This window comes from Diadema setosum, chromosome 19 (assembly GCF_964275005.1).
Source record: "Diadema setosum chromosome 19, eeDiaSeto1, whole genome shotgun sequence".
Classification (NCBI taxonomy): domain Eukaryota; kingdom Metazoa; phylum Echinodermata; class Echinoidea; order Diadematoida; family Diadematidae; genus Diadema; species Diadema setosum.
In genome coordinates, this window is record NC_092703.1 from 32,562,226 (window position 1) to 32,587,710 (window position 25,485).

Sequence of the window (25,485 nt, forward strand, 5' to 3'; positions counted from 1 at the left end):
TTTTATAAACATGTACATATACAAGGCACTTCCATTACAACAGACACAATCTGTATAATGAAATTTCACTGCATCCAAGTAAAAATTCAGGTCCAAAATTATCATTGCTAACATCTATGGTGCCAAAGTCCCTTCATTTTTAATGAAATGTATGAAATATAATGAAAGAAAACTGTCCATTTCAAAGACTTTGTTATAAAAGGAGTTGCCTGCTTGATATTGAATCCAAGTTTGGTGCAGTAGAAGAAAAACACTGCCCACAAGTTTCCAAACACTAAAATTTAAATGTTGTATACTCAAAAAATTGATAGCCTGTGCCCTAACAAACAGGGAACCAAGTCAAAAATATTTTTCTTGAATGTGAGGTCTGTTGGCTTGCACCTGCATAGTAAGATAAAAAGACTCTTTTGGTGTCCAATTCTAAGATTGGTTTGTGTTTGGAGGCATTCACCAATGCATATGTGCAAACAGACAGAAAGATATACAGACAGATACATACGAACACATACACATACAACACATACTCCTGTATGCTTGGCTTATCTAATCAATGAGGCCCTTTTCTAGGATACAAAGTTTATTTGATGGCTGGCTTTCTGACCATTTCTGATGTCGGTTTGTAGATGGAAAGTGGAACAAGCTGTACAGGATATTGAGTTTGGAGAATTTCAAAATACCACAAGAAGAAAATAATTGTTCAATGACTTCATTCTGCTCACATATTCTCAATTCAATCAATTACAAATTGCAAAAATGCAGCAAGGTATCCATGAGTAATTATTTTAATTACCATCATGCCAGTGGAATCCATTATACAGACATACAAACAAAATTTGTGTAATATTTCTAAACTGGGCAAATATAGATCTCTCCCTGAGCATGATTAAAGTCATTTACAATCATACAAATAATTCATCTTCAGCTTTTTCTTTCCTTACTATTTCAGGTACTACACATACTATTCAAACATAACTGTGAAATTAGAAAGTTGGTTAAAATTGTAGATGAACACACTTGGAAATGCTGGTTTAAAGGATGAGCATATATACCGATGACAGAAGACAGTAGCTCAAGCTACTTCAGATTTTGAGATCTTCATCCTCCTCAACACTATTCTTCCTCCTTCATGCAATCGTCATTCCAACTAGAAATGTCGCTACAGCGACTGGTTATACCCCCGCCAAACAACATTTCATAAGCTTTGGTCAAAACAACATTTCATAAGCTTTGGTCAAAAAACTGAGGAAGTAGTTAAATCCGCAAGATCTTTCCTTGATCTTCTGCCATTAATATGCCGTTACCATGCCGTTACCATGGCAACGTACTTTCGGGTACTGTCGAAAAATGCGTCTTGCACATCTACAACCAAAGGCACACATCTGTACCAAGTTTCATGGAAATTGGGCAAAAACTGAGGAAGTAGTTTGCAACACAAAATTTTCCATCATTTTGGCTCATAATATGTGAGCTGTTACCATGGCAACATACTTTTTGTCACTGTCAAGAAATGTGTCATGCTGACCTATATCCTAAGACAAACATTCAATATGAATTCCATGAGAATTGGAAGAACACTGATGAAGCAGTTTTGCCATGAAGCATTTTGCCCTATATTTTACCAATAACATGCCGTTACCATGGCAATGCACTTCTTGCCACTGCGGAAATATGTGTCTTGCACATTAACATATTCAGATGAACATCTGTACCTAATTTCATAAAAATTGATCAAAAACTGTGGGAGGAGTTCGCGACGCAAGATTTGTACCCATTTTTGCCCATAATATGCCGTTACCATGGCAACGTACTTTTGGGTACTGTCAAAAAATACGTCTTGCACATCTACAACCCAAGGCACACATCTGTGCCAAGTTTTATGGGAATCGGTTGAAAACTGAGGAAGTAGTTCGCGACGCAAGATTTGCAATGGACCGACCGCCCGACCGACCGACCGACCGACCGACCGCCCGACCGTCCGCTGATTCCTATATACCCCCTTCAAACTTCGTTTGGCGGGGGTATAATAAAAATTAAAATTTCAATAAAAAGCAGATGCAATACACTTTTAAGAACACTGACAGTTTTGACAGGGACATCTTTACTTCTATGTCCAGAAAATGCAGCAAATTAGGTACAATACTGCCAAAACATATTTCCCTAAAACTAAGTACATGTATTGCACAGCCAAAGCTAAAAATATTTGATATGAAAATAATAAGTGTGGCACAGCTATGGGTAAACAGTATATTATGACATACATATCGCAATAACGTAATGGCATTACACTCAGCAATTCTGAGATGGAGTTAACCAAAATTTTGTGATAAGGGAACAGAATTACTCTTCAGTCATATATATATGTCGCTCACTTTTTACAGAAGTCAGAAATCTTCAGTTATCTTTAGATCTCGTATTTCACACAAACTTTTTGGTAGGGAATGTCAGAACTCATATCAACTTTGCTTTTTTTTTTATATATATTCAAAATCGGGTTCAAAAGTTTTTATAATATATGTACAGTATAAATTATGTCAATTTAGATATGAGGTCTTGTCACCCCAGGGACACTATGAAGATTGTCTTATGCCAGGGCTATGAAGACAGAGTTATAAAGATTGTCTTATGACAAGTTGTGAAGAGATAATGGGAGTTTTCAGGGAACCTCCAGTGGAATCAGGGAGGCTTGGCAGCTCTGCACAACTTGACATTATCACAGGGGTGGTAATCTCTTCTCAAACTCACAAATTTATCTCAGTAAAAATGATGTTGATGGGAGTGCGAAGATCACATCAGCATAGAAAACAAGACAGCATCATAGATCATAGATTCATCTATGCTGTACAATGTCATTACTAGGATCACATCATTCAATCTCTTCCAGCATACTGAGAAAAGCATGTATACATTTTTGACTGAAAATTGGAGAAATGAAAATTCACAATAAGAATTTAAATTTCACTGTATCATTAAACAAAGCCACTGGAATGATTGTAACTATTAGAAATAGATTTACTCACAAATACAAGATAAACAAGTTTTATGACATTGCAGGTCTGCCTAATTATAATTTTATCAGATGTCCTTCAATAATTATATTTTTGTCAGATGTATTACATCAAATATCATCCAAAATCAGCTCGCCTTTGTTTTACTTGAGGGCATTACCATCTTTTCCAGGTTTCCAAGCGGGAACTCTACTAACAGCGCCATCAAGATAGCAGCGCTGTACGCCAAAACGAATACACCGGCAAACTCAAATGGCTGGGAGAAAGAAAGATTAGAATGACAGAGAAATTAATTCATGCATTGTCTTTTTCTTTCATTTGTCTCACATTTAAAGTGAAAAATCACTCCATACTAAAATTGAATTTAGAAGCCACAGGAATATAAAGAAACACAGATGAATATTTCAATCAAAGTATATCTGTACCCTGAAATTTAAATTTGAGAGGTGCACGAGCATGTCCTTAGTACCATAGAGAAAGTTCTTGCTCATCGCAAAAAGTGCCCATAACTGAGAAATATTGATTTTTAGTATCCACCCACGACCATACATGCTACATTAGTAAACAGTTCGTAAAATTGTAGCCACACTTTAATAGCCCTTTGGTGTGCACATTTCCTTAGCTTGTCTCTGTGTGCAAATATTTTTAATGAATAAATGTACTTTCTATCAGTATCACCTCGCTTACTGATACGCCTACACGTACGTACGTGCCTGCATTTGTGAGTTCGAAAAGCGATACCGTACATCGAAGTTTGCACAGAAATTGATCAAACTACACAATCAAATGCCATTTATAACGCTAGACGACTACTTTTAGATCAAGGCGGCTCTAATTTCAGGTGTTTGGGGGCTGATCTTTTTAATTTAATATCTCTGTATGGGAGCTACCTCACACTAGCAGATTTCTCAGCGATATTACCAGTACGATAATCTACAATGTCAGAAAATCAAATTTTTTGTAAGATAAACTTTAAGCTTGGTGTATGATGAGGCAGTTTTACACTTTAACATGTTTTAATGAAACATTTACATCTGTCATAACTACAAATGTGACCTGCATCACAAAACCAAGAAAAAGTCACCTGACATGGATTTTCATTTGAGGACATATCCTGAAAGAGCAGACTCTTAAGCTTTAAAATGATGTATGACTCAATACAACTGGACCTTCTTTACCTGTCTAAATAATGGAAAGAAAGTACACACCCTGGAAAAGTATTTACTGATTAAACTTATTCAAGTTTAAAGCCACAAAGCTCTGCTCCGTGCAATGAATGGGACAAAAAACAGGATGTAAAACTCTGTAATAACCATAATAAAGGGATTATCAAATTAAGCTGAAATTTTCCACTCTCATGGAACATATTCTATTCATGACTGATACCAATTTTAAATGCAGTAGCACTATATTTTCAAATGTTATCAGAGTTGAAAACAAACAGTGTGTAAACGGTCTTATTGAAAAGGGCCTCTGACACATAGGCCTACTTAATCACACTATTCAAAAAAAAAAAAAAATATGGTTCTGTGAGAAACAGCTAAAATTGCCATTTTCCATTTATTTTATTAACCAAAACTTTAGAACTACATAGAAGAAGAATTGCTCTTTCAGAAAATATTTTTAAAAAATAAGATTGACTAGGTTTACCCATGTCACATATTTTGAGTCCTCATGCAAAATCAGGCATTCAATTTTTTGTTGGTTCTGTGATGCGCGGTCACATATGCAAAGTAAATGAGGGGATGATGCCATCATTATTGCATTTCTTTCCTTCTTGGAAAAGCTGAAGCTCAAACTTACCATAGTGAAGAAGGAGAAGTAGTAAGGGTTGATCATGTTGAAGGAGTAGATGTTAAGGATGATTGGATGGAGGAGGTAGGCCGAGTAGGTCAGCCGACTCATTGGTATCCACAGCTCCCATGAGAGAAAATCATTGACCCAGCCTGGTGAAACAAAATATGTCAAAAAAAAAATACAATCAGATTTTTGTATTGATAACTTCCAATATGACTAAACCATCTAAATGCTACTTCAGGGTCTTAAAATATAACATCAGAGCTCTATTTTGCTGAAACCCCATTATTTGGTAAGCGATCACAGAGAAATGTCGATCGATGTAAAGCATGTCATGAGTCTGATTCTTCCAGGTTTAGCACTTGGATGCTCTCGGAACTGTACATTAATGTGTAAACACAATGGACAGAACTTGGAGGGAAGGGATTCCTGACATGCTCTACAAGACTCCTCATTTCTCTTTGACCACTGAAGCAAATTGGATGGGGTTTTCTGTAAGATGTGGGTAATAAGTTATACTGTAGTTTCATACCCTGAAATTGTATTTGGATTGATTCACTATCTTTAAAGTTATCATTGCGGAGGGTCCCGTTGTATTTTTTGGGGGACATACGGTATAGCAGACCAACACAGTGCAAGATACTGTATACCGAGGAATGTCCGCACGCATTTTAATTTTAGAAACTTCACAAGAGCCAAGACTCACAAAATTAAATGCATGCGAAAGTTCTTGTCTGCACTTTATGCATTGAATGCCAGTGGCAATTTGTGAAAATAACAATGTATACAGTACGTTAAGGGCAATATCATTCCCCCTCCCTTCTAAAGAGGCAAGTCAAATGCTCTCTTATTATGTGAGAAAAGTGAAAACAAGTTAAATTTACTCTGTATTTTCTTTTCAATCATTCTAAACATGTGACACCACAAGCGATTAGTAGTCTTCTCATCCAGTGCTGTAACTTTGAAATTTCATAACTTTTGAACGGACCATCCAATCTGCCTCAAACTTTTATTAATGTGTCCTATTAGTAAATGCTGCATTCTCTCAATTCACATGTACATTGTACATGAAGGTGAACTTGTCTTGCAGTCCCATAACATTGCTAGAATACATTGCGTATGTAGGCTACTTCAGCAACGCTGAACTTACCTGCATATCCGAATCGGCAGGCAAAAACGATCCACGATAGACACACCCCCCACGCAAATTTGGAGAGAGACATGTAGGCAGCGCGTCCCACCACAGGGATGGGGTGACCGTGGTAATCACCGTAGAGCCCGTAAACAAGCGCCATGGCGACAGCTGTTGCCACGGCCCACCCTGTGGCTACAAGGATCTAGGTGGAATTAGATGGAACCAAAAATGTAAACATTTTACTTTGATCAGTTTATAATAAACAGAAAGTATCCAATAAACCAACATCTGTGGATGAAAGTAATAACAGTCCAATCACGTTAACATGGAAGAGAACAGTGAGGGATAACAAAGACCAAGATAAAAATCACAAATGATTGATTTTTACACCAAAACAGGCATTGAGGTGCAAAATATGTATATTAGCTAGAACACCTGAGAGACGTTAATAGCTGCCACTGCCTCGTATGCAAGAAGAAAAATCTAAACATACAATTATTTTCAGACACTAAATGGGTCTTACAGATGGATATTGAAAGAATTAATGCATTCCATTTCAATGCAAACACTCAGCCATTTACACTTGAAATGTTTCCTGCCTGTGAGTAATCTCTGAAAAAAATTAAGAAGTGAGACTGCACATGTTATGAGAATCTATTCAGAACTTAAGATAGAAGGGGTGCCTGGACATAGTTTTTCACAGATTGGATTGGAAAAAACTCTGAGGAGGGGTGGGGGAAATAAATTATTGTCAGTCTACAGTACTTACGGGATGAAGCTTCACTGTCTTGTCTTTGTAATTATGCAAAAGATATCCCATTGCCATGCCAACCAAGTAGGGCGCGATGCGGCAGTACGGTTTGACGTAGATCTCATTCTCAAACGAGTGGAGGGGATTTGAGGTGGGGTCTGCGAAAAACCTGACATATTGAACAACAGACAACACATCACAAGGAATGAATGCATCTAACAGTATATGAAGCGATGTCTCATATTTGGGTAGGGTTGTTCAATAATCTGGCTTGCTACATATTACCTTGTGGGACTTGGGCAAACTATGGAGGCTGTCACCATGGTAACGCCTTAGATGATGCACGAGAACATACTGTCCCTGACATGCCTCGAGGATAAAAATGAATAGAAGGGTTAGGTGTGAGTTCTTCAGTTTGTCTCCCTCTACAAATTAAATTTGTTAAGATTGCAACTGCTGATCTGCAGTTGCGATCTTAACAAATTTAATTTGTAGACGGAGACAAAGTGAAGAAACTCGAATCTGAACCTTCACCCCTCTGAATAATTATCTTTCTTTCAATAGAAGGGTTGTTTGCACTACGATATCAACTTCAAGAATAGAAATCTACTCTGAGGGAAAAAAAACCCTGATCAAGTAAACAACATCAGTTGTATGGTAAAGGTCACAGACCCGTAGTATGGGGGAGAGAAGGTTAGCCTCATTGAATTGATCTTCATTCACATTCACATGGAGGACGAGTCCTGAGTATACTCGGGCAGGTGTCTATGGGAAATGCGTGTTGTAGCAAAATCAGTCTGTCCTCAATGGGTTAAAAAAGCATGACTAGCACAGGCTGGCTTGAACAGAATTTCCCCTCAGCGAATGAGATTATGTGCATTGATGCATACCCTCATCAATATCGACTCCGAGTCAAGATTATTCTGCTGCTTGCCCACTTACATAAAGATCAGTCATAATATAGCTGTACAATCCGTTACGGAGATTCCCAAATATATTTGAGTCACGTCAGCCTTCACATATTGCATGGTATCCCCACACTAACAGGTCTGTTCTATGTTAGGGTGGTAGATATGTTGCTGACTTACACGACATCTATTCGGAACTCGTACTTCACCATGAGATATGCTGTTACCACAATACTGATGATAGTTAGGACCGCAAGAGACAAGAACCCGCATACTGGTTTCCTGAATGGAGAAATAGTTTCAATTATAAATGTAGTGCATGAATGCCTGAAGGCACCCACATCTCAAACGTGTATGAAACATGATAACAGAAACAGACTGCAAAGTTCAAATTTATCTATTCATATATATACATGTATTTCAATTTATTTTGACAGGGTAGCAAGATCAGCAAGTAAATGCTGTTTCACATCAAGGTCCTGTACAGTCCGAGTTAGTAAAATTAGCACATTGATGACTCTTGTGTTGAATTGTTTTTATTGAAACTGATTGACAAATTGCCCTTCATTGACAAAAATGAACATGGATAAAGTACCGGTATTCAGTGTATAGAGTAATAGATATGATAAAAATCATGGGAATAGATCCCACCGAGTATGTATACCTATCATTTTCTATCATGGCTATAACTCTTAACAATGAATAATGGGCTTTCATTTACGTCACTGAAGGGCAATTTGTCAATCAGTTGCAAGACTGCAAAATTATCTTGAATATGCAAAAAGACAGTGTGACTTCTATAATCTTGTACAAACTATAAACAGTTGATCTCACAAACTAAAGCTACTGTTCTTACACTCTCTCACATTCCTATTTTAAATATTGAGCTGCAGCAATATCATATGTCATAACTTCATTGCTGTTGCTTTCTTTCATTGCATACACTGAAGTTGAATATGAAAAGTATTTGAACACTGCAATTGTACATAAACACACACACAAATACATGCAAACAAAGTACTAAAAAGATTTTGATGATTTCAAGTCTTTGCTTCTATGTGTATGTCCAGTGTCATGGTACTGTAAAACCAGAAATGCTTGCATGCATGAAACTGTCATGAAATTTGTAAGAGGCAAAGATTCGCGAGAGTAAAATGGACGCAAAGTTTTTGTCTACGCAATGCATTAAATACCAGTGGCAATTTGCAAAAGTTTCATGCCAAAAATGTGTCTGGTTTTACAGTATCACACTGCAGACATTTGTTTAATTATGCCTCCTCTTAACTTAACACCAAAGCATACCAACGTCTTCATAATGAATACATACATACACAAAGATACAAACACACGTGTACACATACACACACACAAACACACACACACACACACATAGCCTCTGGGTTCTGTTATCTATCGATCTGTGCTCTATGCATTAGAAGTTTGTGCTTTATCACAGGTTAAGATGACTCACTTGTGTAAATGCCATCATGATTAAATACAACTAAATGAAAAAAACTTTAATTCTCACGCAAGTACACTGTTAACGAACCTCCGCCAGATTAATGAAAGACAACAGGAAAGTTAAAACTAAACAAACATGTAAAGAACATCAGGGCACCATTTCACAAAAAGTGGCCATAATAGCGATGATAGCTGCTCTTGCTGCAACAGCAAATGTCATGGTAACGACAAAAATCCTGCTTCCTGATTGGCTGCTGCTACTGAAAGTTGTCATTCTGGCTAGAGTTTGCTATCCTTCAAGGGTATTTTACGAAATGGGACCCTGTTGTATGCACTGCAGAAATATGAACATTGGAGGATTACTGATGAAGCCGCAGGCTGTAAAATCGAATGCATAAGGCATTATCTTAATCCACAAAATGCTCAAGCACACTGTGAGACAGATGTTATTCACATGGTAACATTTCTCATAAACAGCAAAGAAGCCAGCATAATTGGCAGAGACTCCAACCCCAAGTACCTTTTAATCAGGAGATTCTCCCACCTGAACCCCTGCAAACTGGAGACTCCACCTTAACCCGTTGAGGATGAGTCCCGAGTATACTCGGGCAGGTGTCTATGGGAAATGTGTGTTGTAGCAAAATCAGTTCGTCCTCAACGGGTTAATAGGCACGAAGTGTGAAGTCCCTTGGGTCAATAGGGTTCTTGATGCTCTCTCGTGCTATCATATGCAGATGCTATTCATGCATGCATATGAAATTGATTGGTATCTACAAAACCATACAAGCGGGAGACACAGAGCCAGGTTGGGAGAAATTTAATCTCAAGCCGGAGAATGGGAGATTTTGCGAAAAAATAATGGGCTTTAGGCGGGAGATCTGTTGAAAGTGGGAGAGTTGGAGCCGCTGAATTGGTGTCAACATGACATCATTCACACACCTCTGAGAAACAAACGTTCATTCACCAATATCAACAGTGTCTCTCTCACACACACATACATGCTCACTTTTTGCCTCATGTTCATACATGAAAGAAAAAGAAAGAATGAAAAGGAAATGAGTTATTAAAGTTACCTGTAGAGGAGAATCAGTATGAAGGGACTGATGATGTAAAACTGAGTGTCATTGGCCAGATACCATACCCAATCTATACACTGGTATCAATGTAAAAAAAAAAAAAAGGGTGAAAGTGATTTCAGTTAGTATGATATGAAACCATTTCATCGCGGGATGACATTTGAAGTGGGAACATTATTTGGCAGTAGGACGTCATTTGAAGCTGGGACATCACTTGTATTCAAGTAGGACAATACTTGAGTGCTAGTGCAGTGCTAGTAACCCTTACAAACCACTATCGTACTCACATTGCAAGGTTACAAGCTTAATATGGCACCCATAACAGGGGCGGATCCAGGAATTCCATAAAGGGGGGGGGGGGGGGGGGGGGGCGCAAACAATATTTCTTGTGCTACTTCCGGGCTTCATCTCATTTTTTTCTTTCATTTCTTTTGTTTTAACAACAAATAAAGATCCTCTGAATCCGCCACTGCATAATGAACATTTTTATGATGTTACAGAAAGCTTTCCATATGCATACAATGTAGGTACACCTTGAACTAGTCTGGAAGAAGTCTGAAGCCAAGGGAAAATACCGTATACATGTACCACCAATCACCTGGTAAATTTGATTTAACCCTAAAAGGGCCGGGGGGGGGGGGGGGGGGGGCGGAATCCACCCCCCCCCTCGACGTTTCGCGCTATAATTCTGTAACGCGAGAAGGCCTCATCGCGAGGCTTCTTGACTTTCTTCGTTCAAGTCTCGCGCAACTTTTGAGACCAAATTTGCAACGTCCGCGCATACTTTTGCGAAGCCACGCCCATTTTTGTGACGGAATGTCGCTCCAAAACGGGCACAATTTTGTGATTTTGTGTACATTTCCTATGGAAAACAGTGCTCTGTCATGAAAGGCATAAAAACCTGATTATTTTTACAATTAATCACTTTCATTGATTAATTTTGTGCTAATTATGGTAGAAAAGTGGTCAGTGACAATTTCCAATGAAAAAACAAAGAAAAAACAAAAGTTGAAAAACAAAGAAATACATAAGAAATTCTGAAAACAATAAAATACATAAGAATTGAAATGAGTTTTGGAAGTTTTTGTGATGTACAATTGTTGAATATGCTAAAACAGATTTACAGATCAAAAATTAGACTCTCAATGCTTTTAATTAAGCTAAAATATCACCTTGAGCTTAATTTGCATAATTAATTAATTAAAATTAGAAATTGATTGTTTCAAAAAATCTTATGACACAATCTTGTAGATTATGACGCGGGTCTCACGCATGCAAAATTTCATCGCGATCGCACCGCCGATGGCCGAGATCTCAGGGGGGGGGGGGGGGCGGAATCCGCCCCCCCCCCCGGTCAGAGCATAGCCAAAAAAGCCCGGCCCCTTTAGGGTTAATGTGACTGTCATTTTGTCAGTTTAACTTTTGCTTTTTAATTTGCTAGTTGGCCACATGTGTTGTCTGAGTATGATAGAAATGTAAACATATACATATACATGAATGAATGAATGAACAAATGTCTGCCCCAAGGAAAAATGCAGTATATGACATTTTTGCATAAAAATACTCAATGAACAATCCCTTTTCATGTGATAAATTCCATATGTGATGACACATATGGTATGTGAATGTACACCTTTCACAGGTCAGCTATTATAAATAGTGATAAACTTTCTTTGCATATAATTGGTATATGTGTTAGTATTCTAATGGGTCCAGCTCTCTTTCTCTCTCTCATTCATTTTTCCTTCTATCTGTCTCTCTTTCTTACCTTATTATCATAAAAGTTGTTGATGTACAGAATGTTGGTCCACCAGTATCTCTCACAGCCCGGGTCATTGACCTGAGTCTGCCAGGCTGGGCCGGTGCCAAGGTGTGGTTTGAGGTACAGGTGTACCAGCATAGTCATGCCCAACGCTGGAGTTAGCCTACAGATTGCATGAAATAAAATGGAACCACAAAGGATGCAAGGGAAAAAAAAGAGAGAATGTGACATGAAACATATTAGTATATGTGACCCTGCATCACAAAACACACAGAAAGTCGCCAGACATGAAATTTTAGTGAAGAGCATATTCTAAAAGAGCAGACTTTAAGCTTTAAAATGACAATCAAATGGACTCTCTTAACTTATTTAAGTATTGGAAAGAAAACACAAACTCAGGAAATGTGTGAACTGAGGAAAGAGGCTCTGAAGCGCAGTGTCTATTCAAGTGCTAAATCTTTACCAAGACGTGCTGGCTGTGCAATGAATGGGACAAAAAGCAGGATGTAAACCACCAGAGTAACAACAATGAAGGGATTATCAGATTAAAGTGAAATTAAGTGTGCCTTAATAACACATTCTGTTCATAATTGATGATAACTTTCAAAGCAGTAGCATCATCCTTTCAAAAGTTATTGGAGTTGAAAGTGAAGAGTGTGTACAAGGTTTCTAAGAAATGAAAAAGGGACTCTAAAAACACACCTAATTACAATATTCTACAAAAAAATGTTCAAGATAAACTGCTAAAAAACACACTTTCCTGCCCGTTTTATGATCCCAAATTTTAGTATAATGTAGAAGAAGACTTGCTCTTTCAGAAAATATCAAAAAGTCAAGATCAGTTAGGTTGACCCATTTCACCTATTTTCAGTCCTCACGCAAAATCAGTGTGTGCCACTTTTTGTTCGTTTTGTGCATGGTCACATATATTATGCAATGTGCCAAATTATTCTTACTACTCTACATGAAGTCCTATCTCACTCTTCCATAGACACCTTTATTCAAACACTATCCAAAGCTGATAATGATTTTCCTATCATCACATTCAAAAGGTCTCTTTGACTCATTCCTTACGGGAACCTGGTATACAAGTTTCCCATGGCGTCAACTGATATATGGGAACCTAGTACACCAGGTTCCCAAAATGTAGACAGGAGTGCCTTCATCTGTGGCTTAAATTCATGTTTATCTGTGTTATGCTGCCCAGAAATATGCCTTTGATAGAAAGATTAGAGTTCCTTCTTTCAATATCTGTTCTCTTTCTGTTTGAAAACTGCATGTAATACAGTATTATCTACCCTTTCTCTCATGTAGGTTTTAACTCGTACGTAGATGTACATAGCGATAAAGACAAAGCTCAGTAGATTTCGAGTTTCGCTGACCCCGTCCAGGTGCCTCTTTTGTGTGTAAGAGAAGAGGATATGAGCCCATCAAGGCATGCTTCATTCCTACCTCGCACTCAATCGATATTTTCATTTTTTGATGGCAATTTTTTTTTGTTTCAGCCAATCACTCAAAAATTGAAACTTTAATGGAGGCTTCAATAAAGTGCTGAAACTGCTGAAACAAGATTATTGCTTGAGTTTTCAATCATATCATGCTTTAAGAGATGTGTTCAATTCAATATGATTTGTTTTCATATGATATTGATAGAAATGATCGATGCAAACAAAAGAAGTCTGTCCCTCTTACCTCCAGTACCTGTGAAAATAAAACCAGAGCCATGGCACAGATCCACCTGATTTTGTCATCCGACCCAGTGTCATATACGCCACTAGTAGGCCACTGTTTGCAGGGGACATGAAGGGTTGAATAGTATGATGCTATTTCCATATGATTTTAACAATATTCTTGCCTCTACTTTAATACTATAATTTCATTCATGTGCATATAACTATAATCAGGTTGTATTGGGTTTCGAAAATTATAATGTGCACTCAATGCATGCAGAAAAAATTAGTCATACACTCGGTGAAAATTTGTCAATAATTGGGTAATACATATTGTATGTTGGGGGGGGGGGAGAGAATTGTGCAGTTTGCTCAAGTTGCTCCATGCACAGACCTCTCACTATTAAAATATTTTGAGATGTTACAGTAGTAGAAGAACATACAAGAAAAAAAAAATCATAGGAATATCTGCAAATATGACACAGTGATGAGCACGTGACCTAAACTCCGCCACAAGCATGGAAAATGATGTTTGCCTTATCATAATTTAAGTAACAAGTTTAGAAGGGAGAATGAAATTAACATACTAGGTTAAAGATTTGTGACACTTTAATTCCATTTAAAGGTAGGGAATCCCATTTGCATGCCTTAAATGAAGAGTTGTATAAACACAGTGGTATGTCGAAGAAAGTATCATTTTAGAAACTCCCATAAAGTATTGAGAGTGGAAGGTAACATTTAGTACATTTTTATTGACCGTTAGATTTTGAATTGAATTTTTTCGGGGCTCACCGTAAATTCCAGAACATTACTAGGCTAACTTTGCAGACCCATGCACTGCATGTGTGCCCATCATGTATATTTTGTGAATAAAGTTCATCAAAACTTACAAACATTTCTATGTACATTCTTGCCACACACTCTATATGTTATTACATCAGCTCTTATACTTAAAAAAATACAGAAGACTGCAACAAAAAGGCTTAAGTGTGGCTGACACACAGAACTACTGAGTAGTTGAGTTTTGTGCATTATTCAAATTGTAGATAACTGTTGACTTCCAAATTTCTAAGCAGTGGCCTAAACAAGTCCCCTGAGGTTCATATTTAATGTTTTGCTGCATTTTGGGAGTTCTGTAAAAGGTATCCCCTACCTTTAAATCCAAGAAAATGTTGGGTAATTTAAAGTTTCATGAGTTTTTATGAACAAAATATTGCTTTGGTGGCAAACAACATATTACGCATATTACAAGATGTGATGACATCAACATCTCCTCCCTGTGCACCAAAATATCAAGAATCATGCCATGTTTGACAATTTAGCAACCGTACAACTTTTTCCCCCGAAAAAGTAAACATTGTAATGTTATTGCACCAAAACAAAAAGTTTTGTTGTTGTTTTTTTTTATGCCAAGGAATCATTTACATCCCTGATTTCATATCTTGGCTTCTACAGGTATCACTCTTTCATTATAAAAAAAAAGAAAAACTTAAATTCCATGACTTTTACGTTACAGATCAATCAGAACCAATTCAAAAGAAGAAGAAGATGAAGCAACTCACCTAAGAAAGAAGAAGGAGTCTACTGAAAAGAAGGCATTGTTTATGGCTTGGAAGCCAAACCTTCCAACCTGGTTGTAACCATACATAATGTTACCTGTCAAAGAATGTGCACAAATGAAAAAATGTCATCATGGTGATGGGCATTCAAATCCATGAAAACATTAGTGTAATACAGCATACTATTTTCAAAATTACATTTCTTCATTAAGAGTGAAACAAAACAAGTTGAGACATTATTTTTGAATAATTGTGAACACTATTAACATAGATTACTAATGATAATTCCAATTTCACATGTGATCTTTCTCTCCAACATTGATTTTTGTGGAAGAGAAATTAACCCTTTATGTGCAAACACACTTAGCCCAACTTGTCAAACTTTTTCATAAGCATTACACCATCCCTCCAAATTTAATCTAGTTGTAAAAGTAGTGAGCCCACTTACACATGCAGCTCACTCCAACAGAAAGGTCAAGATGACACAATAAGAATCAGGTAATCTCTATTCTTTGACAATTGGTTTCCAAACATCTGTGCCCATCGGTGAACACAACACTCCAGCTTTTGGACCCGTACAGTATGGTTTGGTTCCCTTTGGGAGCAGTCATGTGCTTCTCCGGCACAGAAAGAGTATGGTAGGGTAAGTACACATGAAAAGAATGCTCATCACTTCCTACTACTACCAGGAGAAAACTCACCTACAGTGCCTGTTTGTAGGACAAAGGTAACAAGATGACCCAGGATGACCCATGACATGCTGATTACACGGATTCCATTCAGACAGCTGATGCTGCCCTCGCTTGTCTCCGCCTTCATGAGCTTGGACAGGTTGCGGTTGACGGCGAAGCTGAGGAAAAACTGATGCCATGCCTGAGTGCATGCTGGGGTAGATTGTTTGTTCAAATAGAAGATATGCAGTGAGCATTGTCAGAAATTGTCTCCTCATTTTAATTCCAAAATCATCTACCAAACCTCTACTAATACTTGGTGGTCGCATCCCAGAAAGAGTGTACAGTAGCCTGCCACTCTCTGTATAACCACACTTTTTGCAAGTCTGCTATACATTATATCAAATACTATAACTTGCAATGAAGTCAAAGTGACCATTAGCTGAGTGGAAGAAGGATTTTAACCTGTTGAGGGCGGGCTGATTTTGCTACAACACCCATTTCCCATAGACCCCTGCCCGAGTATACTTGGAAATCGGCTTCAACGGGTTAAGCTACATTAATTGCATTGCAAGGTATATTGACTATAATATTACTGACTACAACAGACCTAATTCACTACACTGTCCCTCCTATCCATGCCAGTGTAAGTAATTATGGGGTACATGGCCTTCATGGTTTGTTTGTGTGATTGTCTTCAGGAGTTGTGTTTATCATTTATTTCTATAGCACATTGCAGGGACACTTTCACTTGTTGCATTATGAATTATTACAAACAGTTGTAAAGGGTTTCTGTTGAAATATATCATATTCATAACAACAGCTTTTCTTGCAAGAGGGAATAGATAAGATGGGTGGCTCTCATTACAATTTATGTACCTAAGGAAAAACAGCATATAAAGTTGTTTAGCTTATTAATGAAGTAAAACTCTTGTGTAAATGCCATGTCTGATTGACAGTCACAAAAATTATCATATTTCGGTCTATTCTTGTAAGTGTATATAAATTTGACACCTCAACTTGGAGTTTGAGGTGTGGAATGATCACAGAAGCGGGGGGGGGGGGGGGGGGGGGGGGGGGGGGGGGATCCATGAATTCCAAAATGGGTGTGGGGTGCAAAAAATATTTCTGGTGCTACTTCCAGGTTTCATTTCATTTTTTTTTCTCTTTATTTCTTTTGTTTTAACAACAAAAAATAAAGGGGGATGGGCACATGCCCGGTGCATCCCCCTCTGAATCCACCACTGAGAAGTAAAGTGCCATGACAATTACACCCAGGGCATTGAAGACACAGCAAGGACTACTGACATGTTACTCACCTGTTGGGATTTCCTGAGGCGCCCATGGCTCTGAGACAATTGGTTGTTCCCCTCCCTCACTCCGCCCCCCTTCAGGGGTGGGATCCACCACCCTCTGGTATGGGTGTGTGCTGGCGGTGGCCGCATTCCGGTTGATGATGAGCTTTTGGGTGGTGGGCGGGGCCTTGTAGTTGATGGACCTCAGAGTCTTGTCCACAAGGGCACCCATTATTACCAAAATGCTAAGGACAGCTATGAGAGACCTGCAGGACAACACAGGGTTAACCCACAAAGTCGCTCAGTGATTTGACTGCATCAAATTGGCAACTTTGAATTCTACTGCATATTGTGTAATTGAAAATATCAGATGAATATTTGTTGAATTAGCTCAATCTGCATAAAATCAGATAAAATACAATAAATGCAAATTGAGATGGACTTTTATCTTCAAAAACATGTTGTCACTTTAAAGATCAGTTAATAGATAAGCAATTTAAAGGCTTTTGATAATTCTGTAGAGCTGAGATTAAGACTGGTAATAGGAACAAAGTTGGGCTCAAACGAAAGATAATTTTTTACACACCTCTTGAAATACTTCTCTAATCCAGCAATGAGTACAAAATATAAAACAGATACAGCATCAAACTACGAAGGAGTGTTTTCTTGGCCTTCGTAGCGTGTATCATTTCAGTCTCTGTGACTTAAAAATACAGAGTGTTAAGTAGATTCCAGTCTGCGTTCAAGTTAAAATGGCATGAGTCAAATTTCAGTCTGAGTTTGTTTTACTGACATCATAAAAGTTAAATAGTGCCCACAGTATGTTAGTTTAGTCTCCCATCTAAACACATGTGTATTCTATTAACATAGAGTTGACTGTATTTGCATTTGCAAAGCTATCATGCCAATGGTTGCCAAAGGTCATGGTCTAGCACTATAAACATTGCAATTAGTTGCTAATCTGACAACTATATGTCCTCAAGGCTAATTCTGCTCTGAACTATCAGACAATGATGTGCTTTTATTTTTGTAATATGCATCTGGGAATATGTCTAATTATGAATTTATGATACATTGTCTTTGTCTTGAAGGGAATAAATCATCACTTTGATCATTAGAGGCATAACATAACCTTTTTGTCAGAAGCAAACTTTCTTCAAATGTAGTGTGCAGTATTCTTCCACTCTGAATAACAGTAGCACCTATAATGTAGGCCCAACAGTAACTTTCTCCTTTACTTGCCCATTGGGCTAATAAAATCATCAATCTTCAAATTTGAACTTGCCCAACAGAAAAAAAAAAAAGTTACCTGAATAACAGCACCAATGTATCAATTTACTTGAGGGGTTTCACATTTTCATATTAAAGTAAAAATTAACTTTATTTATTTAATTATCTAATTTATTCAATTAGCATTATCACATTTCACTTGCGAAACATTCAAGTTTACTTGCCATAGACAAGTAGACGGATGCTATTGTTGAGCCCTGCATAATGGCTGCTTGGGTTTCTCTCAACTTAAAATAGCATTTAAATGAGAACAAGATGGTATACACTAGCTGGTGAGAGGGTGCAACAAGTTGGGATATGAGAAAGGATATCTAGAGGAAAAACCATTGCAAGAACTACTTTACAATGAACTCAGGGCAACAAAGAATAGGAACTGATTTAAACTATCACACATCTGAATGAACATTCTGGGGCCAGTTTCAATAAACTTGTCATCAGTGACAAATTGTCATAGATGTGACAAGCTATTGAAATCCTTGCATCTGACTGGCTGAGAGCAAATTTGTCATAGATATGTGGCAGTTGTCACTGATGACAAGTTTTATGAAACGGGCCCCTGGGTCTTGATAGGGTTTAAAGCCAGTGATAGGAACTCACATGGTGATGATAAAGCCAGTGTCGTAGGGTGCAGGGGGATCTGTGGCACAAAGCGCTGCAGAACCATCTAAAGCAGACAGGTTGAAGGGTGCCTCTACTTGTTCTGGGAGGAGTACAAACAGAAAGCACAAAAGTCATAGATAGATAAAGCTCTAAGAAATCAGCCTAAAATTCCTCCATTCAGCTGATAAGATTCTTTGGCTGTGTGTGTACTTACATAGAGATCAGTAATAAAGCTACATGCAATATCTTGAATATATCTGAGCCGACCCAGCCTTCTAACTCCAGACTCTTCAACGCTGCTGGGTCTTTGATGTTGAATAAAAATTTCTTTCATCTGCTCCCTATCTTAATGGAAGAATTATCACGAGCCCTAACACTGCTATTTTTAACTGATTCTTACAGCAGTAAAATATTTAGGAAGATTTAAGTTAATGTTTCTGTCTATTATTGGCAAACTATTGTACTTTCTTTCTGATTTTGAGTAGATTAAAGATTTTTTTTTTTTATTAATTCTGTCCATTCTTTCCCCAATGATAAGTATGAATATCAGAAAGTTCATGTAGCAAGTTATGGCTACTTGCATGGGTGCATACGACACCGATGATTGGTCAATTCCCTTGATAGTACCCTTTCCCCGACCAACTCTATCTGGCCACGGCATTGGGAAACAAAGTGACATAAGATCCAGCCAAATCTACCAATGATTTAAGAAATAAGAAGTAAAACCATTTCATGTCCCTATATATACTTAAAATGCTTACTCAGGGCTCAAAACTATTTTTCCCCCTCTGGTGGCCTGTTCAGGCCATTAAAATCCTGGAATCTGAGATTTTGATGGCCCGAAATAAAAGGAAACAAAAAATTCAATGTAAAATTTACCTGCCTGATCAGGCCTTCAGGGTGAGCATTTTTGGAAATTTAGTGGCCCGAAATCAATTTTAGTGGTCCCAGGCCACTGAGTAATTGGGCCATTGCTAATGCCCAGACCTGGCTCACTGTACTATACTTTTTATCAATAGAATGATCATTTTTCAATAGAATGGTCATCTAATTGGATACATATGGCAGTGTTACCATGTTGTTCAGTTTTCATATAAAATCTACCTCAAAAATGCATATATCATAAGGAAATAAATATTCCACAATTCCTCCTCCCTCCAACTGTCTTTACAACTATTTGCCACAAATAGACATGCTCAGATGGCATCAACCAATCAGAACAGTTTGTGATGTTTAAAGAAGTCTGCTGCCCTCTTTGGTTGTGAGGTATAAACATCAAGCAATGCATTCAACCCAACAAAGTTTCCCTCAGCCTTTTAATGGCACGCTCACTGCTGGAGGGACTGCAGGTGAAGAGAGCTCCGTACCTACAAAATAGTTCAGTGATGACAGGACATCTGAATTGGAACAGGATTCAGGAACACACAGTCCCCACACCAGTGGAGGTTCCTTCAAAGTGAAATAGGGAGAAACAAAAAAGTACAAACAGACAAAATACATCACAGCCCTACAAGTCTTGTATGTTGATTAAAAAAACAACAACAACAATTGCAACTCAGCAAACAACCCTACACATAGGGAATGGTAAAGAAAGAAAAGGGGAATTTTACCCAATATATGGATTGGGTAAATAGTAGGAGTAATAAAGTACGAGAATACATTAGTGATGTTTGAGGAAAAACAGCCAATTCATTCAAAAGTTACGAATATTTATAGCTCTGGTGCCACCATAGATGGATGAGAAGACTACAACAGATACTGATGTTACTGCAGGACAAGAATATGAAGAAAATATTTAAAGTGAATGCCACAAAATTTCATATTATATATGTAAAATATGCACTCCCTGTACTTGTTACTGCCATATATTAAGGGTGATATTATTCCCTCTGCTTTCTTAAAGAGGCAAGTCATAATGCTAGAAGAATGCAAATATGTAGTTCTTTTTATATCTTCTCTCAGATCGTAGTTCTGCAGAGACATCTTGAACTATTACAGTCTTTTATTTCAGTGACGGTAATAATTTGTAGGTTATTCTTCATCATCAATTTAAAGAAAAAACGAGACATGAAACTCGTCACACTGACGAGTTAGGTGATACGCCTGGGGTCATCAGATGTCGGTCATCTGTGATCGACAAAGAAAAGAATGTGATATAGGCACCTTGAAGTTATAATGAGCGTGCATGCAAAACGGTTTCTCTAACCACTCGGCCACGGGACATCCACGGAAACGGTAAGGCCGAAAAAAAAAAATGTATAGATATTACAGGGGGAAAAAGTCAATGCCCACTCAACAATTGTGGCCGCGTGAACATGTATTGCATAGCTAGAAGGAAATGCGGCCTTGTAACGACTGAGGTCGCTGTGCCATTTCTGGCAATTTCGGAAAAATACGTCCCGCAGACATAAAACCTATAATCGGCTGATTTTGATACCTTGCCTTTAATCACAATTTTCAGTGTGATGACGTCATCAAAGTACAAAACAATGACATGGACTTGAAAGACAATTGCTCAAAGTACAACACCTCCGTTGTCGTCATTACATACTATTTGACAGAGTCAGGATGCAACATTCTGCAGCAGTCGAAGCAATGTGGTCTCCAACACAAAACAGAGGGATATTGTGTGTGTGTGTGTGTGTGTGTGTGTGTGTGTATAGGTGCGTTTATATACGAACGTAATTTCTACATGGACGAATGTGTAATACACCATTGAAGAAAAAAAAAGTAAAATAGCTAGGTATTTTGTTTCGTGATCTTGTGGGGTTCGAACCTGCACGAGTGCAACCTCACGTCTCTGAGACGGCGCCTTTAACCACTCGGCCATACGTCTCGACGAGAAAAAATGAGGAACGTAAACTTATGTATGTGAAAGATGAATCAGGAATCGATTCGTCCACATTCCATTCTCATTTTCAGTTTTAAACTGCAAAATTGTCAACCTCATGAGAAGATTTCAAAGAACAAAATGCATGATAACTGCAGCTTATTGTCTCAGCTACAACATACTTAAATTTCAGAGGAAATGAAGCAAAATCAGCTGAGATAAAGTTGCTTAAACGTTGTCAAGTCAATGGATGGTTTTTAAAAAAATCACTTCCCATAGACATAACACGTAAACTTGTCCGATTTTACATCTTTACTTTTAATCACAATTTAAAGTATGATAACGTCATCAAATTTCAAAACCATGACATGGACTTGAAAGGCAAATGTTAAAAGTACAACATATGTGAATTTGGGATAATATTGAGCTTAAACAACAGAGATACGAGCAAATGAATGTTAGAAACAGTACCTCAAAAAAATTAATTCCACTTTTTTGATTTCAGATGATGATATGATGACGTCATAATGTATTTCGGGAAATATTGATACTTGAAACGTTATTTCCAATTCATATGCTTTTGTAATATGCAATAAAAACATAGGGTCAACGGACTTTTTAAAGAGCTATTGCGAAATAAACAAAGACATGTTTTTCGCTATATTTCCACATAGACGCGCACACGAAATTTCAACTTTGACGCCAGCGCATTCCTTTGTTATAGGTCAACATCGATCGGAAATCAGTGGATATTGTTACTCAAAGTATCAGGAATCCAAATCAGTCAAAAAAATTGCATTTTCATGTTGGTTACGCCCTCTGCGCGCGAAATTGCGCGGACGGACGCGCACGCGAGAAAATGTTTGAAACGCTTAAAATTGTCTGAAACTTCGAGATTTCCCATTGGGAAGTCGTTTTGAGCCTTTTAAAATTTTGACGCGCTCTTACGCGCGCGTAATGAAGACCTGGGTAACCACCGAAAATGACGCAGAAATTACATCTAGTTATGAAGTTATGATCGATCATGTGACAAGGTCCGAAAATCACAAAATGGCGCCTAAATGACGTCATAGATATGTTACTGTCATGAAAACCTTATTGTGGCTAGATATTGTTATGAGACATGTTGACTGAAAATTTCATGTCATTCCGTAATGTCATTGTTGAGATATTGACGACACAAAATTGTCCAGAAAGAAAGAAGAATAAAAAAAAATAAAGAGAGATTTTGACAATCACAATAGGTGATACGCTGATAGCGTATCACCTAAAAATCCTTACAAGTAAATCAAATATTGGTACTCACACCTATGATTGTGATGTTTGGCAGTGTCACCTGGAAGTAGGCTGCACAATACTTGAACCCAGAGATGCCCATGCACTCGTCAAAATGACCTAGCCATGCCCAGTTACCAACCAGTATACCGGCCTGGGGCTTCCCTGTGGCATCAAGAACTGCAAACCAAACAAATATACATATATATGAATTGCAATAAGCAATGAAAGGATAAACAATTTGATGAATTAATTAATAAGTAAATGGAATTTTGAATGATCAATATGAAAGTAATTCAAATATACAAATAGACAAAAAGGCAGGCAGATCATGAAGCAAGGTTTATATTTTGCCACTATTTGATATGCTAGATAAGAGACATGTCATCTTATGAAAGTAAGAGATTTGATTTTTTCTTTTTCTTTTTTTTTTTTTTTGGGGGGGGGGTATAAATTTGCATATCAATCTTTCTGTGTCTTGTGCGTTTCTTGAAACTGAAAGTAGATAAACTACCTTCCATTAATCACATTGCACTTCAGTAGGTTATTACAAACAATATTTTCTCCACTTACCGAAGTGTGAGCTAATTGAAAGTTGCCTTGGGTACGGAGGCAAATAGGTTTACTGTAGCAACTTGTTCAGTATTGTTCAGTACTGTTCAGTGCAGTGTTTTCTCCACGACTTAATAATGATCCAAGACTTCTCCAAAACTATGGACTCTCCATGAACAATGAATTTTGACAGAGTAGCTTGCCAAAGTCACACCAATACACAGGTACAGAGCTGATAATACTCTGCAAGTTACCTTTTACCAGTTTTTCACCACCATCTACAAACAGCTCAACCAGTTCGGCCTCGCACTGCTCAGAGACCTTGGATAGGTTGTGTGGTCGTAGAGGAGGACGACCCGCAGACAGCATGTTGCCTACCATCGTGGGAGTCATGAAGCCTGTGGCACTGGGGAAGTAGAGCGACACGATCATGGTGACTTGCAATATTCGTTTCAAGGCTGCAACAGCCTTGCCTGAAGTGAGCCGAGTCTGCATCTTGGATAATGCCATCATTCATTGACTGACATTGGCCGGGAGAACATGTACTGCAGATAAACAATGAAGTAAAAAAGGGATTAATGAACTTACTGAATCTATTTAAACATTTAATCTGTTGAAGACTGGCTTCGAGTATACTCAGGAAGGTGTCCATGGGATCATGGGAAATGCATATGTAGCAAAATAAATGCATATGTGACCGGCGACAACGGTTTCAGGCAAAAGTCGGGCATTTTGAAAATTCGTTTTTTCACTGAATCACATTGCCCATTTCCTAAGCTTTGCATTGATATAAAACACTTGTATTCTTTGGCACCATAAGTGGGCATGGAAAGCGAAATAAAGTGCACTTTTTAAGTTGTTAGCCTGACAAAATTGCGAGAAAACGGGCTTTGAAGATTCACCTCTTTCTCAAAGACAATGTCCGAGCGGCGATGCGAGGTGAGAATCACCCATCCGTACGATGGTGCCAATCGATGTTAAGCTCCGCCTCTAGCAACCACATCGCCTTTTGATTGGCTCACTGAGAGAGTCAAATTTCCCGGGCACCCTTCCTAGGAGCTCAGCGTATGGAGCCGAAAAACAATGCGGTTCGCTCGGCTTGGTTTTACCATTACGTCTTTCAAGATGGCGGATACGATAATTGCACGTAATACTATGGTGTACATGTGTACGGGTGCATGCATTATGCAATGGCATCCACACGCCATGACCATGTGCATGTAACAGGAGCGGGTGGCGAATCCACACATTTACAAATCGCGTTTTCATTGTCGTTGATTTGACTTTATCATTGGCGACCCTTTTGTAGGCAGAAAAATGCCATTGCTGGCAAAGGTTACGCTTCCTGTTTGTTTTGCTTTTACAAGCCGTGCATATGTTGCCTTGTTCGATGGTGTTAATTATATTGTAACAAACAAACACGGCTCGTTAGTTCGTGCGATCTTGATGTGTAGTATTTGAATGTAACTGGTATCATGTGACCTCTCCTTTCCTCTCATCTACCTTCCCTTGAGTCAGTCTGCTGTCATAATTTTTACTACATGTACAAGTAGACTGTTGTTGTTTCTTTTCACACGATGATGTCGTGCTAAATGATATTTGTTTCACTTCCGTTGTCGAACATTGCGGTAGAATAGTTTGGATAGAAAGCCAAACGAAGAGCACGCACTATACAGCGTATAAACCACTATAGCAAGAACAATGGAGCATGTAATCATGCACGCGTGGACAAAGCATTCCCCAAACGCTGCAACTGGTATGGTGTCTCCGAAAGCCGAATTATGTAAATGTGTGCGACGCACCAGCCAATCGCATGCGACACCTTGCGCCGTAGCAACGCTGAGGATA

General features: G+C 38.2%; 1 protein-coding gene across 1 annotated transcript; it reads right to left on the reverse strand.

Moving 5' to 3' along the window:
- Positions 1-29: 29 nt before the first annotated feature.
- LOC140242439 (nose resistant to fluoxetine protein 6-like) lies at positions 30-24,132 on the reverse strand. The gene is made up of 15 exons (XM_072322175.1): positions 23,892-24,132; positions 23,117-23,265; positions 20,348-20,429; positions 18,978-19,080; positions 17,115-17,356; positions 15,826-16,008; positions 15,128-15,221; positions 13,588-13,680; positions 11,902-12,058; positions 10,131-10,210; positions 7,777-7,878; positions 6,707-6,857; positions 5,953-6,139; positions 4,809-4,951; positions 30-3,261 (listed from the first exon to the last, which is right to left on the reverse strand). Exons 1-15 carry the CDS (start codon positions 24,130-24,132, stop codon positions 3,133-3,135), a joined length of 2,136 nt encoding a protein of 711 aa, XP_072178276.1. The 3' UTR covers positions 30-3,132.
- Between the last annotated feature and the right edge of the window lie 1,353 nt (positions 24,133-25,485).